At 33.7% G+C, this 17,354-nt stretch overlaps 1 protein-coding gene across 5 annotated transcripts; it reads right to left on the reverse strand.

Annotated features, from left to right (window-relative positions):
• Positions 1 to 626: 626 nt before the first annotated feature.
• Positions 627 to 13,731, reverse strand: LOC108204549 (uncharacterized). Of its 5 annotated transcripts, XM_064093067.1 has the most exons (20): positions 13,602 to 13,725; positions 13,250 to 13,346; positions 12,308 to 12,679; positions 11,190 to 11,329; positions 10,222 to 10,329; positions 9,410 to 9,591; positions 8,588 to 8,810; positions 7,887 to 8,144; positions 7,449 to 7,595; positions 6,718 to 6,796; positions 5,952 to 6,065; positions 5,710 to 5,876; positions 4,571 to 4,689; positions 3,709 to 3,832; positions 3,515 to 3,583; positions 3,171 to 3,297; positions 2,894 to 3,008; positions 1,800 to 1,990; positions 1,586 to 1,698; positions 627 to 1,018 (listed from the first exon to the last, which is right to left on the reverse strand). In XM_064093067.1, exons 3-20 carry the CDS (start codon positions 12,618 to 12,620, stop codon positions 752 to 754), a joined length of 2,856 nt encoding a protein of 951 aa, XP_063949137.1. In that variant the 5' UTR covers positions 12,621 to 12,679; positions 13,250 to 13,346; positions 13,602 to 13,725; the 3' UTR covers positions 627 to 751. The 5 variants fall into 5 exon arrangements, with proteins under 5 accessions (XP_063949137.1, XP_017229536.1, XP_017229537.1 ...); XM_017374047.2 differs by lacking the exon at positions 13,250 to 13,346 and having other exon boundaries at positions 12,308 to 12,676; positions 13,602 to 13,731; XM_017374048.2 differs by lacking the exon at positions 13,250 to 13,346 and having other exon boundaries at positions 11,190 to 11,292; positions 12,277 to 12,676; positions 13,602 to 13,731.
• Between the last annotated feature and the right edge of the window lie 3,623 nt (positions 13,732 to 17,354).

Here is a 17,354-nt window from a genome sequence, read left to right on the forward strand (position 1 = left end):
TAGCTTTTCTTCTCCATCCTTTCTCGACCTATCCATCACCACCATGGATATGACCTTGTTAGGCAAGAAGTTCCTACATCCATAAAAATTAGCAATACCAGAACAACACAATATATAAATATGGATGAATATCAAAATATAAAGAATAACGACGACAAATAAAGATTAAATCAAACAAAAGAGCAATTTAATAAGCAAATCGTGGCTTCGTCGACACCGATAGGCTCGCCGATAAGAAAGCAATGGAGCTTGATCTGGGCGCAATGGCGTCTATGATCGGCGTATCCGTCCCTGTTCTGAGGTTTCTGTTGTGTTTCATAGCTACTGTGCCGGTGAGTTTTGTCTGGCATGCCTACAATTACATTAGATCAGTTTAACATTTAAAATAAAGATAATTGAAGTGGGTAAATATTTCGAACTATGTCCTAAAACATAGGATATGTTATTATAATGTTATATCAATATGGTCGGCAGACCATTTCGAAATAAAAAAATAATGCCTACTTAATTACTAAATGCAATGAAAAATATGCATTTCGGTTTTTAGAGAAGCATGCACAAAACGAGGCAAGATTTAGTTGGTAAAGACATGTTAAGCGGCCTAAAGCACCTAGTTACAACATCCATAATGATCAAAAGTTCCGATTATTACTGTATAAGATATATGAACTAGTATTAAACAATAGTTCTGCAAACATCCATTAAAATAAATGTAAAACAGAACCCAGTGTCTGCAATGTAGAGTTCATATTCAAAATGAGCAGTGATCTTTTAACACCTGCCTAGCAAGATCAACTGCTCCACTACTCTTATATATTAAATGTAGATTGTATGCAGCCTCTCTACCAAGGTCACAGTATCCTGGCTTCCGACTCTCGACACCATCTTGATTCTCATTAGGTAGCTTAGGTATTGGGTAGTCTTTTTCACGTATTGCAAGCACCTTCTCATAAAATGTAGCAGCAAGGGTAACAAGACCCACGTGGTGATATGCACGAGCTATGTTGTATAATGCTTCCTGCAAGAGAGGATGGGAAATATCAGAACTTCGCAATACTAACCACACATTCAAGTCTTCGTTCCAATCTAGTAGATAGATGAAAACGAAAATTTCCAAGATATCTGAGTATGCAGGCAGCAATATTTAAACAAGAGCGAGCAATATAATACTAGACAGATATCCCCATGGGAAAGAAGTTCGGAGACATGGAATCAACTACGATCGGGAAATGTTGCAAAGGTATTTTTGAGGCCATACTTGATCCCACCTTATGTTGCCTTTGTTCTATATAACTGCTTGGACACATGGCCTAGCCTTGAATTCGTATCTATTGCTTTCAATTAAGTTCATTTTAGTAAAAGATAAAGATATATATTGAATGCATCATACAGTATTATAACTCAGAAGCTTGTATTTTGCAACTCAATGACATGAAACAATCACATATAGGAGCAACCAAAGATGACCTGTGACACTTAAAAATGTTCTAATAGTAATGAATTCTTAGCAAAAGAATGCCGAAATAGTCCACCTGCCGTACAAAGAAGTGAAAAGTTGCATTCAGATGAGCATCACAAAGCATACCTGGCTGTTTTCAGAAAGTAGCAAATTCTTAAAGAGGAATGCCAAGCCTTGCATGACACATTGATGTTTGTTCTGGAGTCTATGACCAAGGGCTAAGTTAATTAAGGCAGAACCTGTGAAACACAGTATAACAAAGTTCTCTCTTACTTTTGCTCTATGAGTGTTAATCGAATAAAGCAACATGTTGCAAAGATCCCGTGCAAAAGAATCATACCTACACATAAATTGATCAAGGGATTGTCTGGCATCAGTTTATAAGCTTCTAAATAATCTTTTGCAGCTGCCTGATGCTGACTGATCATAGTAAGCTGATGGCCGAATATAATATACGGAGGTACGCAATCTTTGTGTTTTACTCGCATAGAATGAAGGAACTTGCCGTGCTTCGAATACCTATTATCCAGCCTATTATAAAACAGATAGCTATAAGAATCTCCAGCTGCAGGGGTGCCAATACATACCTTCTAGTATACAAACGCATCACTATAGCATAATGTCAAATAATATGAATTCCTTTATAAACCTACTATGTAGCTGAACTGCCAATATAATAAAATATTTCTCCGTAATATTAAAGTGGTGTCAAAGACCACATTAACGTCTCTCAGCTTAGGCATGTGCGACTCATCATAACATTTGAGCATATCATACTAGAAGAATAAAACTTAGAACTGACATTTAGAACGTACACTAGTGGAAACCAAGATTTAATATAAAGTGGATGTACCGGTTGATCCACCAATACCCCTTACCTCTGCTCCTGTAGAGGTCATGTGCTCAACACTCCTTACCATTAATGGTATAGGTTGTACGGCGGTCGGGTTAGAGACAATTTTCCAACCCAAACCAATTAATTCAGCCTAGAGAATATCAACCCATTCATTTTTAAAAATTGTATAACCCAACTCTACTAATTGTAAGTTGGTTTGGGACCCTTAACCAACCCAACCTATATAGGTTGGGCAATTATTACCCCAACTTAATATCGGGGTTTCTTTTCAGTTGAACTGTACAAAAACAAAACGAATCAGGCTTGATTTGGTTTGGTCTGTATCCAAACCCTGTACATCCCCACTTAGTGGTATCATCACGAGATTACGGTCAGCAGTAGTTGCATTCCACTGTTTCAATTGGCGAATAACTAACAAACGAGTCGTTTTTAAAAAAGCTACCAAGTGCAATATAAAAGTTAAGTAGGTAGAGGTAAGATACAGAATACAACCCTTGATCACCCCCAGACCAGGGCATCACAGACCAGGGCAACAAAAATAAACTTGCTTTACATAACTAGAATTTAACTCTTTTTACCTCGAAATTACTTTGTAGTAACAGTTCCATGCAGCGAAGCTGTATGGATGCTGATTGACTATGTATCGTGCACAATCCCATCCATGCGAAGGATCACCGATATTATAGGCTATTTCTACACCAACATTGAGAAAATGCTTTAATGTAGTTAACAAAGTGTTCCACCTCACTTTATTATTACATAAATGAGGTAAAATGTATTTGTTAAATGTAATAATACTAAAATGAGGGTGACAAGGAGAAAGAACATATATAAATTTCACACAACCGAACTTACGAGCTCCAATGGACCGAAGCTCCTCCTTCCTCTCTACAGAGAGAGTGCTACATGCCAATTTCAGACTAATATCAATGATTTCAAGTGCTTCCCAGTATTTTTGAAGAGATGCAAGTGACTTGCATAACTATGAAGAATAAGACAAAACCAAAGACTGGTAAGAAAATGCTACTAGCAAGTCTCTGGGTTAAAAAGGAGAAGCAGCAGCTTCAGAAAAGAATCACTAGGCAAGTTAATGAAAGCATATATGATAAACAAAGCAGCAAATGATGGCAAGTACATAAAATGATAATTAACAAATGCAAAAATGAGAAAAATGGAAAAAGGAAGGATGCAACACTAACATCTATTATGAGGCAATGATATTCCTCGTCTACCAGGAGATTCGGCAGAGGACGTCTCCTTGTGACTTGCTGCATCAAATATAGCACTCAAAAATCACAAAATGTAGCTATACTATATGGACAAGAAGAAATTCTACCACTATATTCAGGAGCTTGAGTATCCAGCCACAAGTATAACAATTAAAAATTCTTACAGGAGGTTCAACATCTGATTCATCGCTTTTATATTCAACTCCTGCAGCCAATGCAGCAGCTCTTTTTTCTTCCCTTAATGCTTCTTTCTTTTGAAGCAACTTCTTTGCTCTGGTAGCTTTTGTTCTAAAGTATTGCCACATAGAGGTATTAGTTAGCACTTGCTCCGGGAGAATGTGGGTAAAATGCAGAAATAAAACCAGATCGAATTCTGGACAGTGGCGTAGTATGTTAATATATGAAAAAAAGTAACAAAGATTAGACATGCAGCTTTTTTTGGAAAAAATTATACAAAATAAAGCTTCTTACATCCTACATCTATGTTATGGACTTGGGTGCAGGTATCTACTACATCTCCATATCCATATGTTATGGGCAAATATTATACACAATAAATCGCAAATCAAAAATTACCTACATGTCATAGATTACCAGATTCAAAATATACTACGGATTTTCATTAAAAAGAAATTTAAACATTGTCAGAAGACTCATATAAGGAGCTCATATTCCATTAGATGCTGCACGATTTAAGAACTCTTACCGCAGCTTTTAAAGGTATCTCTTGAAATTTGTATCAAACAACATATCAAGTAGATTCGAGTTCACTGCATGGTATGAAAATAATTGAAAGCAACCCAAAAGTTGTATTGTCATAATAAGCATAATACATAAGTTTAAGAAAACTAAACGTAAGCCGTTCACATTTACAAATCACATATATTACTTGAAAAAATCGAGTAGAGATGAAGGTTGATATATCAACTTCAAAAATCTGTGATTTCTATAAAAGCTTCAACTACACAAGTAAAATTAGTAATGATAAATATCATGGAAAAGAATAAGAATTAGTGGAATTCTTACAAATCCGACGTTGACGCCATAGGTCTAAAGCCATGGAATACATTATCGTTTTGACGATTGTCTAGCACTTTGGCTCTTTCAAACAATTCACTTCTTGTTAACTTTCTCTTTGCTCTATCCTATAAAAGATGCATAATTGTCCATGAATGAAAGCAGCAATATAGTAAACGCTTTAACAGTAAAATTAATAAAAGTATTACAGGGAAAATTCCTCTAAATCTCCTTATGTAACTGTTCTTAAACGCCAAGATATAATTTCATGCTGTGTTTTACTAAATATACTTCCAAAAAACATATCATTCGTGTTAATTAACTTAGATCTATAGATGATCATCTGATTCAGCAAAACATCTTCAAAAGCTCTACTGCACATTATGTGCAACTAAGGTATACTAATCTTGCTAATAAACTAAGGTTTAGCCATTCAGGAAGAGGTTTTATATCAAACGGGCCACTCATTCTGTCCAAAAATCTCATCTAGACCACCCATTAAAAAAACATATCATTTAAACCACTAAATTGAGTATATATATCATTCTGTTTGATGACGTCATGGTAATTGACGGATAAACAATATTTTAGCTGCAGGCTGGCTTCATATATTGTAAAAGTTCATGAGTGTAGAATTGAGCTGTTATAAAAAAAAGTACAAGTTGCAGTTCAAAATAAGGATTCCAAATGATTCAGAGATCACATATACAGTTCAAACCAGGATTCCCACTAATTTCAAAGTTAAACTGGGCCTAAGAAAAATTATATAGTTTATTAAGAAGAAATACAAATTTCTGAAAATTTTAAGTTGCTGACAGTTCTTTTTTTTGCCAAGATTTTCATCATTTTTCCTCATCAAGTGAGTTTCAAGTTGCTGACAATTCTTTTTTTTTTTTCAATAACTTCTCATCATTTTCCTCATAAAGTGTATAGTTCAAGAAGTCCCTCATTTCATTTCGCACACAGGGGGCAACTTTAGTCAAGAATCTTAATAGCCTGTATCTCTTAATGTATACTTCCTAAAATTAGTGAGATATATTGATGCCCAAAGCAAAATGCTGCTTTGACTCCACTATCTCAAAAAACAGCTTCCACTGAGCTAACACAACTTAGATAATGTTCGATATAATTATGTTTTCTTGTATTACCTTTTGTTGAATAGCCTCAAGAAATGACTTCCGAACACAGGGATATATTGTATCGACAAAGGAGTCCAAGGATCCTCTATCTTTGTAGATCTGGGAAAGCTTTAGCTTTATAGTGAAATTTGTCCACCATAGTTCGGGTTTGTCCAAGTTGTGTTCATATGTACACTCTGAAGCTCATAAGCAAAATGTCATTAACAATATAGGCAGATTACGAGAGCCACGAATACTGTAATAAAGCATACCATGATCAGTAGGAGGACAAAGTATACTTATGGCTTCGTCGTCTTTGCTTTCCTCCAGAAGAAGCGATGCTAGCTTTAGCCGTGTATCAACACTGTCATTGAGTTTAGGCAGAGCTAAAAATGAAACAAACTAGAAACAATTAATATCTTAACGCCAGATTTTAGCACCACAAAAGTTGTAAATTGTCTACATGCATTTTTATATAAATATTCTATGGCAGAATCTTACCAAAAGACAGCAAAATCTAAATAGAACGCAGATAATGTTATTATGTTACAAGCCCAATTGTGTGGCTTGATTACAACCTAAATCATGCTCTTCATTGCCAATTTACAACAGTACATATACACCCATGTTGGGAGAGAGAATTATCCTTTCACCAATCAATTTCACTTTCCTACATCAGAGCTGATTTTAAAATTGCTTGCATACCTTGCTGGTTTTTAGTCAATTGACCCTCTTTACATCTGAGAAGACTTGAACCCTCAAACCTTCTAGATGTGAGGACAGTACAACAAGAGCAGGAGCCCTTTGGTAACCCCCTATTGTCGCTGCTTTCTTGGTGATTGACAAAAAAATGCTACAGGTATTTGTAGATTAATAATCGCGGTTACTTTGTGTCAAGGTGTTCTGGTGTTGTATGTGATTTCATTTTTATTAGCGATGGCAGACCATTAAATTGCATAGAGAGAATAATCGTGCAGGGTCTTAAACATGTTACGTCAAATGAGGCCAATTGAATAGGATACCACCCATGCATGATACCTTTATAGTAGTACTCAATTGATCGTAGTCGATCGCCTAGATGTAAGTTACATTCTGCTATCCTTGAATATAGAACACCCTGCAAAATAATTATTAAGTGAGACTTGATTGAACTAAAATTTTCAAGTTAACCATAACACAATAAGTACATCACGAGAAAAGCTCATGAACTTGCCAGTACATTTAAAGTGAACATAGGATTTCAACATCTTGGGGGGTTGGAAACTTGATGTTAGATAAAAGCCAGTTACAAAATGCTAAAACATTATCACTGCAGGATTTAAGACAGACAAGGAATATAACAGATATACAGGCAATAACAAAACAGATGTGAAGGCAAGAATAATCAGATGTTGGCAAGGGTAAAAGGACATGGGCAAAAGAATATCATTTTGTATTTATAGTGCCAGGGCATATCGTTGCCATGTTAACACCATATAACAATGATTTAGTTTCATCATAGTTCAACTCAACTTCATAATGTCATAAATGTGTCATTGCTATTTAAAATACATATTTATAACAAAAATTCTAACTAATATACATGTAAGAACTTGAACACTCAGCCATAATAATTGTTCTCATCCGATCCTTAATCAATTCCAAGACATAGTAGACTAACTAAAAATTATAGTCAGTTGGCAACTAAAGCATGCAGAATGAAAATTTTTAGTAATTACAATCATTTGATATAATGCAAATACAATGAGAGGGGATTTTATCATTCTTACGCTGTCATTGTCGCCAATTGCTTCTAACATCATATAGTACTTCAATGCAAGTTCATAGTGTTTAAGATTTGCCAATGAATCAGCAACTTCAGTGACTATTTGTGGACGATCACATGCATTGCCCCTTTGCAAGACACAAAAAATAGCCTAGACATCCTTGTCAAGTATAAGTAGAGAGCTATTATCACATTCTTCAAAAGATTGAAGTAAGGAACAGAAAAAACTCAAGACTCAAAAGCTAAGTTCTTTCAATATACAAAAACCTTACACCTTCACCGCCACAACTTCAATTTAACATGCTTACATTAAAGTAAATTAATTTTTTCTTTAACCTGCAACTGTGTGTGTGTGTGTCTCTCTCTCTCTCTCTCTCTCTCTCTCTATATATATATATATATATATATATATATATATATATATATATGTAAAGTAACAAACCTCTGCTTTTTCAAGATTTCCGAGGTGAGCCTGACACACTCCTGCTTTAATAGTTAAAGGTAATGGAAATTCTTTGCCGGCACAATACACCTGTTGTGCATGCTCAATATGATTCAGAGCCTTGATATATGCTCTGCCTTCGATGAGCATTGATACTAGAAGATAAATAATGCTGATTTCAGCTTCAGTTTGATTACGTTTAACGTACTCCTCCAGAATACTAACAGCACGTTCACGCTGACCGCATTTTTGATATAACTGAAAGAGAATGGTAGTAGTTAGCTTCAAGCAAAACTGAAGGCCATACACAGACAAATAATATTAACAAACAAATATATCTGACAACACCAAAAAATGAAAAACCCTTTCTAACAATTATTTTAGACTCTAAATCAACAACAAAATCTGAAATAAAGATGCCAAAGATGAAAGAAAATAAGCAAGCATGCAGTGACTGGAAGGAAAAACGAACATACTAATAATGGGGAAAATGTACTGTTCTGTAGCCTTTAAGTTGCATAAATATATAAAAGTCATTAGAACAAAAATACCTAAAACATATTTGTTGAATGAGCATTCATTAAGTAAGACTGAGTGAGGTTCTCTAAAATGCGCTTTAATATAGAACCATAACAAAATACTCAAATGATGCAAACTTATAATGCTTAAATGGAGATTATAAGAAAAGAGGCGAAGTTGACCTTTGTGGCCTTTTTCAGTGCTTCAACAAGTTCAGGGCGGAGCTCCGCTTCAACAAGTTCAGGACGGAGCCGCGAAATTTGCTCATACGATTCAGCAGCCTTTAGATAATCACCCAGCTCAACATAAAGTGAAGCACGGTCAAACCTAAGGCTGAGATCTTGAGGATCGGCTGTAATAGCTTTGGAAAGGCAATACATAGCCTGTTCATTATTACCTTCTTCTCTGCATATATTCCAGTTTGTTAGCTATTAATAGGAGCGAAAAAATTAACACACTACAACAATTTACTAGATACACAAATGTTATCTTGACTGACTGTAATAGTCACTAATAGCAACATCAAACTGACAACCACCACTTGCTTCTTAAAATATTAACCAAATTATCTCGGAGACTCTCTGTAAAAGCATCACAATCGTCATATTAAGACCAATCAATCCTAAACAGTTCGAAAGTATAAATCCGAATGTTACACATGGTCGTGCAATTCTGCAGTATAGTCATTAAAGACTTCAAAGTTTAAAAAAAAAAAAAAAAAGATACTTCATTATTCACGAATCTCAATGATTAAGACATGGTCAAATTTTCCTGATCAATATTTTTACTCATTAACTCTATCCCAGTAAACTTTACTTCGTTTACGCTTTTCTAGAAAATTAACTACTGATCACATTTGCCCAAAAAAAATTATGTTCTTATAATCACTTGTTTTTTAAATGCTAATATAGGCAATAAGATGAGATAAAGAAAAATAATTGATATGGAACTAGATTTCAAATAGGATAATCAGTCAAACTGTCAAAGGCTTTGGCTAAACTTACACAGACAATAGAACAAGAAGTTTCCAGAGAGATCCATCCTTTGGTGACGAATGGGCAGCAAGCATGTAGCAACCCATTTGCTTCTTTTTATCTTTAAGTTGCTCATAGACGAGGCCAAGCTTGTAATAAGGGTCAGGCAGATAAGGATCAAGCCGAATAACTTCTTTTAAAAGACATCTGGCCTACATCATACAAGTTGAATAACAATCTAATTGAGAAATTAAGAAAAAAGGATACAAGTCAGCAAGATAATATTATCAAAACCTAAGCAATTCTAATGACCTACTGTAACATATCATTTCATCATTTAGCATTTATGAAACTGACGATACAAATATATAGAAGTGGCATATAAGAGTAAACATACATAAGTAAGACCTAATTATAACGAAAATTTTAAAGTTGGACACATTAAAAGGAACAAAAACTTGTCTCCCCATTCAAACAAACCACAATATACACGGGATGAGTTGAGACGAAAATGCATATATTAGACAATTAAGTGAATTTTCAACAAAAATAAAAATGCTGCAGCTTAGAAGAACCGAATTAGATAAAGAAAGAAAAACAAACTAAAAGTTTGTTTCATATGATACGAGAACATATATATAATATATAACACTAGTACTTTGGAAGTGACCTATGAAGGATCAATTACATTATTTTGATAGTTGATAAAGCCCGGAGCTTAGGACAAGGATACATATGCCCTATATCACCAGTTACACACCCATATTAAAATCAAAACATAAAGTCTAGGTGCAATTAATACAGGAACCAAAAAATCAATTTAGACAATTTAGCCCACATACTTCTTCATAACGTTCATTCGAATAATGAAGTGTAGCTTCACCAAGCTTTCGTGCCACTACTGGATTAACTTTTTTCTTTGATCCCCTTCTCCTACCTTTCTTCTTGTTCTGCAGAATATTAATCAGAGCAAAAAGAATTATATTGTTCATTAAGACTCCTGAGAAACTGTAAGCAGGCTGCTGTATTGCAGAAAATTGAAGATAAACCTTAAGCGTAAGAAAAAGATTATAGAAGTATCTATTGATGGTCGAAGGTACAGAGCAAAGCAAAAATATGAACGTACAAAGTTGTTCAAATAGTACTTCCATCACTGGGAGCTATAATAAAAAGTAATCTGCAGACAACTACGAATTACAAAAGTTGCTAGTAGCATTATCATGCCGCATACAATTACTTAAAATGAAGCATTAGTAAATCAATACTGACATACTGCATACTGACACCAGTTGTAGCAGATAAGTGAGAGACACTGTGTAAGCAAAACCTTCAGCTAAACTCTTATAACTTACAAGCTATCTACACAAACTACCGAGGAATAATTGTTTTTCCTAAGTCAATTTCTAGACAACAGAGAAAGGCTACAACAGAAGTACTGAGGAGAACCATGATTAAAATTTCCTAGCTTCATGTCTTAAAGCAGATGCGATTTAGAGCTCAATGGAGAAACTTATGACAGGAGATGGATCTCTGAGCAGTCTCATAATAGAAATAATTAAACACAGCATGTTTTCCGGTTCCTACAATCCCAAAGTTCTTTTCTAATTTTCCCGATAGAGATAACCTCAAAGTCCGTGTACAAGACTAGACAATAGACACTAAATATAAACACAAATAGTACAAAATGAATAAAAAAATTCCTAAGGAAAACAATTCATGCCACTCTTTCAGAGTTATTGGGTTTGGAGGCACCAAGCCAATAGTTAGCTTCATCGAATCAATTAATAAACAGGGTTGTCATGTGACATACCTTCCTTCTCCGTTTTCGTCCTGAATTATAAGCCATTGCTTCCATTATTTCTTCAAACGTTTCTACATGATCGTCATCATTTCTAAGCTTTTTTGATGGATTGCTGCCACAAGATATATGTATAAAAACCCCGATTCTTTCTACAATTTTTCCACCATAATGATAGCATATTAAAAGAGGTCAGTTACAAGTTACAACTAATATTCAGAGGTTTATCCTATAATAAAAGCTTGCTGCAAAGAGAACTTCTACAATCGGAGACAACAGATATATCTGCTAAAGATTAAATCTCTACATTGGTCTGATCTCTAGCTCAAGAACATAATTTTTTTTCTCAGTTATGATCAAAAACACCACACAGGAAGGGACTAAATGAAAACCATATAATAAACTTTATCGTCAGATAATTATTAATAACAACTTTAAAATAACATGAAAATAGTAATTTCCATTATATTACGATAATAATACTCCATTACTCATAGTTACTCTGCTAGAAAAAATGTGTAATTATAATCCAAATTCCAACAAACAAGGCCTCTTAACACTATTATCATGTCTATCTCCACCAGTTCAGCGTCTTATAGTCCCTCATCAAAATATCATCTTAAAGCTATTTTGTCAAGTACATATGATTTCTGTAAGCAATATATAACGACTGGACTTCCATTACATCACTAAACAGCAATACCCAATTTCTGAATAATTAACCTTGGTATGCTCATCATATGTTAATAAGAATCTAATTAAGTTTCTTATATTCCCTCATCATACAACAGTCTTCCAATTTAACAATGACTTGAGCTTCCTTTTTTCAGCAAATCAACTATTTTACTACTCTAATAACAATCTTACTAATCGAAAGTAGGAAATAAATAAATCAAAACTAACAAGTACGATATCTAGTCCATTATGCAAGTTGCTTTTGTGTGCTCTGAATATGTAGATTCAAAAAAAAAACTGATTTCTTCCTCTATATAATAATTTATATATACATTCATCTAAATACTAAACAATTAAGATATCATACGCTCAGATAAGAACAGTTGTGACAAGCAAACAATTGTTATAAGAGAGGAACTTATACCTAGAAGAGAGAGGAGTGGAGAGAGATTTACGCTTTCGAGCAGCGAGAGCTTCATATTCATTCTCGATACGCTGAAATTGATGATACTTGTCAACGGCCGAGGCATCATTCTCAATGAAATCCAATGGATCCATCTCGCCTTCGAATCTCATCTTATAACTCATATCGTCTTCTTCTTCCTCTTCTTCTTCATCTCCGACATCGTCGTTTCCGTCATCATCTCCGTACTCGTCTTCTGCCTCTAGTTGTAGAGGAGAATACAAAGTTGTTTGGTTGGTGTTGGTGCTGGTGCTGTTTGTTACATTATCTGTTGCTATTTGTTCATCCTCCTCCATGTTTGTCATAGTGTTTCTCACCTAATGCCTGCTCTTCTATACTCTAATGAGGACCGCGGACTTGCCTGTATACAACACACCACTCAATTAAGCTAAATTAAAAGTATCTCCAACAAATTAATTATTTGATGTCTTAAATTATAATTTTGAGAAATAGGACGGAAAACACAACTTTAACAAAGTTCTAATCATTCCCTAATAAGTTATAATCCTTCTCTCATTCCCCATTTATAAGTAACGGCTAAACATTTCTCTAATCATTTTTAATAATAAAATATTCACTTCCCACCCTTTACACTCTTTACCACCTTTTTACATTATCTCCTTACTAATAGATTTTAAATTTAATATAAAATAATAATAATAATAGAAAACACAAATAGGGATGATTGTCGGAGTTGTCATTCAATATAATGTAATAAATTATTAGAAATTAAATTGTTTATAATATATTTAGAGAACAGTGGCGGAACCAGGACTAAGATTTAGGAGGCTCAAATATTTAATCATAGAATTTCAAAACACACGCACATAATTAAAAAAATCTGACCAGGCTGCCGTTCTGAAGAACAGTAGACAGAAAGACTAGGCATATGCAACATGCAAAATTGTTTGTCATGCGATTATATAAGACCTGTTATACACTTACACTAAGATTCTTTAACCTACTATTTGCTCTTTTCTTTTCGGACAGCTATAGGCTTAGCTGCAGCTTCAATCAAGAAAATCTAACACCTGTGTAATCTAGCTCATGTTAAGGTGTGCACAGAGAGGTTGAATAATATTAACAGACAGGAGTAAGCTAGATATCGTGACAGCAATTAACAATCCGGAAACCCACTTAACAATCGCTTTATACAAATTCAATTGTTCGAAGTTCAAACTCTAATTCTTGAAAAATCCGGAACCCCCAATTAACAATCTCTATATACACAATCACAGCAGATAAAAAAAGATTAAAGAGATAAAGAATTAATCAAAATATGATACCTAGAAATTGGGGGTTGCAGCTGTGGGCACTGGGAGCTGGAGGGAGGGAGAGAGTCAGAGAGGAGCTGAGCAGGTTGTGCTGGGCTCGCGCCTCAAATTGCCGCAGCTGAGTCTCTTTTCTTCTTCGTTTTCTTTTTAGTTAAGTTACTTATAATTTTAATTAATTTTCTAATATTTATGTTTATTTGTAAATTCACTACTTCTTATTTTATTTTTGTTGATTAATATATTTTAATATCTTTTTTTATAAAAATAAGGCCTCTCTATGACATTTAAAATTAAGCGAAAACTAAAAAGAATTACATTGATATGAATAATTTAGGGGCTAAAAAAATACACTATCTTTCGGTGATTTTTGGATTATTTTGTGACCCATTAGCCTGAGAGAGATATGTAATGAATTAACAATTTGGTTTAATTTATATTTACAAGTCATATTCATACTATTCTTCTTCTTCTTCCGGAAACAGCTTTGCATACTTTTGTAACATGTTCTTATGCTGTCACATGCTGGGCAAGAGTGCATAATCAACTTGTGAGTGGAGAGTTTAACTCCTTTTCTCAGTGGTTACAGTTAGTGTTTCAACAACAGGATTCTAAACAGATTCACATCACTGTTATGGTCTGCTGGATGATTTGGAAGCACCGAAATGAACTCGTATGGAACCAACGTAGTTTGGAGATCACATAATTGGTGGAGTCGGCATACTCTATTGTTAATCAATAGAAAAGTGTTCAAGATAGAACTTTTGACCATTTTATGGGTTACATGATCCAAAATGATGATGATGAGCACGGGCACAGTCCTATGATTAATAGTGTTAAGATAAATTCTGACGCGGCCATTTTTGAAGATTCAAACTGCTATAGTCACGCATTCATAGTTAGAGATCATGAAGGTGCACTAATTGAAGCAAAATCAAAATGTTTACGCGGCCAAGTTAATCCTGATTTAGCAGAAGATTTTGACATCAGAGAGGCATTAAGTTGGGTAAAGGAAAATGGACGTACAAGTGTGGTTGTTGCAGGTTGTTCAGGCTATACGCAGCTCCCTCTCTTGTGTTTCTTACTTGGGAAGAGTTGTTTGCAAGTTTGCACGATAAAAACATAAGTTTTAGATTTGTAAAACGGTCCGCGAACAAAGTGGCTCATTATTTGGCCAGATATAGTTGTTCAGTAGCTGATCGTGCGTGGAGAGTGAGAGATGTTCATCCTGAATTTAATCATGTATTGTTGGATGATTTGAGTTATTAATGAATTCCAATTTTATGGCCCAAAAAAAAAAATTAAAATCCAATTTTACATTTTTACGTATTACGTTCAATTTAAATACACCGAGTTCGTCGACTTATTACATAATGTACTGATATTGATATAATTTTTATTTGTTAATAAATTTATATTTTTTAAAATGGCACCAGATTAAAAAAAAGAATTATTGAAAACTAAAAGGGTGTTGAACACAAGGTGGAGGTGATGTTAGCCCTCACAATCGCTTTAATAAACGCCCCGAAAATCACCTTTAATAAAAATGACGTCAAATATCACTTTAAACGCAACTTTAAGTTGTATTTATATAAAATGTAACGTCATGTAGCGTTTTGAGTAAAAATATTTTTTTTCAATTTTTTAAAGTTAGAAAACGTTACTTGAAGGGGTTAATTATCTAGTTAGGCACTGAAGTGAGCTTAATATATCAAGTTGGTCACTCAACTAAAAACAATATCAAGATGGTCACTAAAGTCACCGTAAAACATCGTACAATATTAAACAAGTATCTTGAAATATGAGTTCAAGTAATAAAAATATTATTTATAGAGTTTTACACATCATTTTTAAATGTTGCCACAATCAACTAAAATGTTATGACTTCTAATATTTATGATAATATATTTAGATTTTATCAAGTTTATTTATTATTTATTTTTATTATATAGTTATTTTTTTTATTTTAATTAAAAATAAAACATAAATAAACTTGAAAAAATCTAAATATATTATCATAAATACTAGAAATCCTAACCTTTTAGTTGTTTGTGGTAACATTTAAAAATGATGAGTAAAACTCTATGAATAATATTTTTATTGCTTGAACTCATATTTCAAGGTATTTATTTGATATTTATGGTGACTTTAATGACCATCTTGATACCGTTTTCAGTTCAGTGGCCAACTTGATATATTAAGCCCACTTCAGTGACCAATTTGATAATTAACCCTTACTTAAAGTGGTGTTTTGGATTGAAACGCTATTTTAAGTTGTGTTTTGAGTCCAAAATGCTAATTTATCCTGGGTTACCCATTTTTTATTGTTAAACTTCAAAACGCTAATTAAAGTGGTGTTTTGAGTTCAAAACACAACTTTAAATTGTATTTTGGGTGCAGAACGTAACTTCATCCTGGATAACCAAAATTATTTTTAAAAAAAGAAAAATAAAATTGACAATAAAAAGGTCCCAACGCAATAATATGTCGCATTTTGATGGTTTTCCAGATAACGTGACACGATCTCACGTCTTATCGTGATATTGGACCATTTTTTTGATATATGATATTTGAGATATTATAACTCTAAATTATGATATTGTGGGTCTTTTTTCATGTGGGCTATCTAGTATTTCTGCTAGATTTCATGCTTTTCACAAGACAACCACAAATCTATTTAGACGATATATATTATAAGTGATTAAAATACATGAACAACTATTTTTTTATCACCAATTTTAAACATTTTTATTAAATTATAATACATTTTTACACAATACATTATAATGTCATAAAAACAAACTAGAAGAATGATGATAATATAACATTTCATGTATTTGAAATCAATACAATAATCAAAATACCATAACTATTCCAAATAAATATGGTTCTGGAATATATGAACCGGTGAAATAGTAAAAAGTTACAGCAAATGCCTGCAAATACATCAGATTAGTTTAAAATTTAAAATACAGATAATTGAAGTGAATAAATACTTCGAACTATGTCCTAAAACATAGGAAATGTTACTATAATTGTATATCAATATGGTTGGCAGCCCATTTAAAAAATAATGCCTACTCAATGCAATGAAAAAAAATGCTAAACAGATATCTCCATGAGAAAATGTTCGGAGACATGGAATCAACTGCAATCGGGAATTGCTCCAAGGGAAATGTTGCAAAAGAATTTTTGATGCCATACTCTATGACACATGGCCCAGCCTTTGAATTCGTATCTATTGCTTTCAATTTAGTTTATTTTAGTAAAAGATAAAGATATATATCGAATGCATCATACAGTATTATAACTCAGAAGCTTGTATTTTGCAACTCAATGACATTGAACAATCACATATAGGAGCAACCAAAGATGACCTGTGACACTTAGAAAATTCTAATAGTAATAAATTTTAGCAAAATAATGCCGAAATATTCCACCTGCCGTACAAATTACATGCAGATGAGCATCACAAAGCATACCTGGCTGTTTTCAGAAAGTAGCAAATTCTTAAAAGGGAATGCCAAGCCTTCCGTAACACATTTTGATGTTTGTTCTGGAGCCTATGACCAAGGGCTAAGTTAATTAACGCAGAACCTGTGAAATACAATATAACAAAGTTCTCTCTTACTTTTGCTCTATGGGTCACTATGGCCTATGGGTGTTAAAGCGAATAATGCAACATGTTGCAACAGAGTAGATCCCGTGCAAAAGAATCATACCTACACATAGCAAGTCCAACGGTGCCCTAAAATGGCCTAAACTAGA

The sequence above is a fragment of the Daucus carota genome, chromosome 1 (genome assembly GCF_001625215.2).
Source record: "Daucus carota subsp. sativus chromosome 1, DH1 v3.0, whole genome shotgun sequence".
Lineage (NCBI taxonomy): Eukaryota > Viridiplantae > Streptophyta > Magnoliopsida > Apiales > Apiaceae > Daucus > Daucus carota.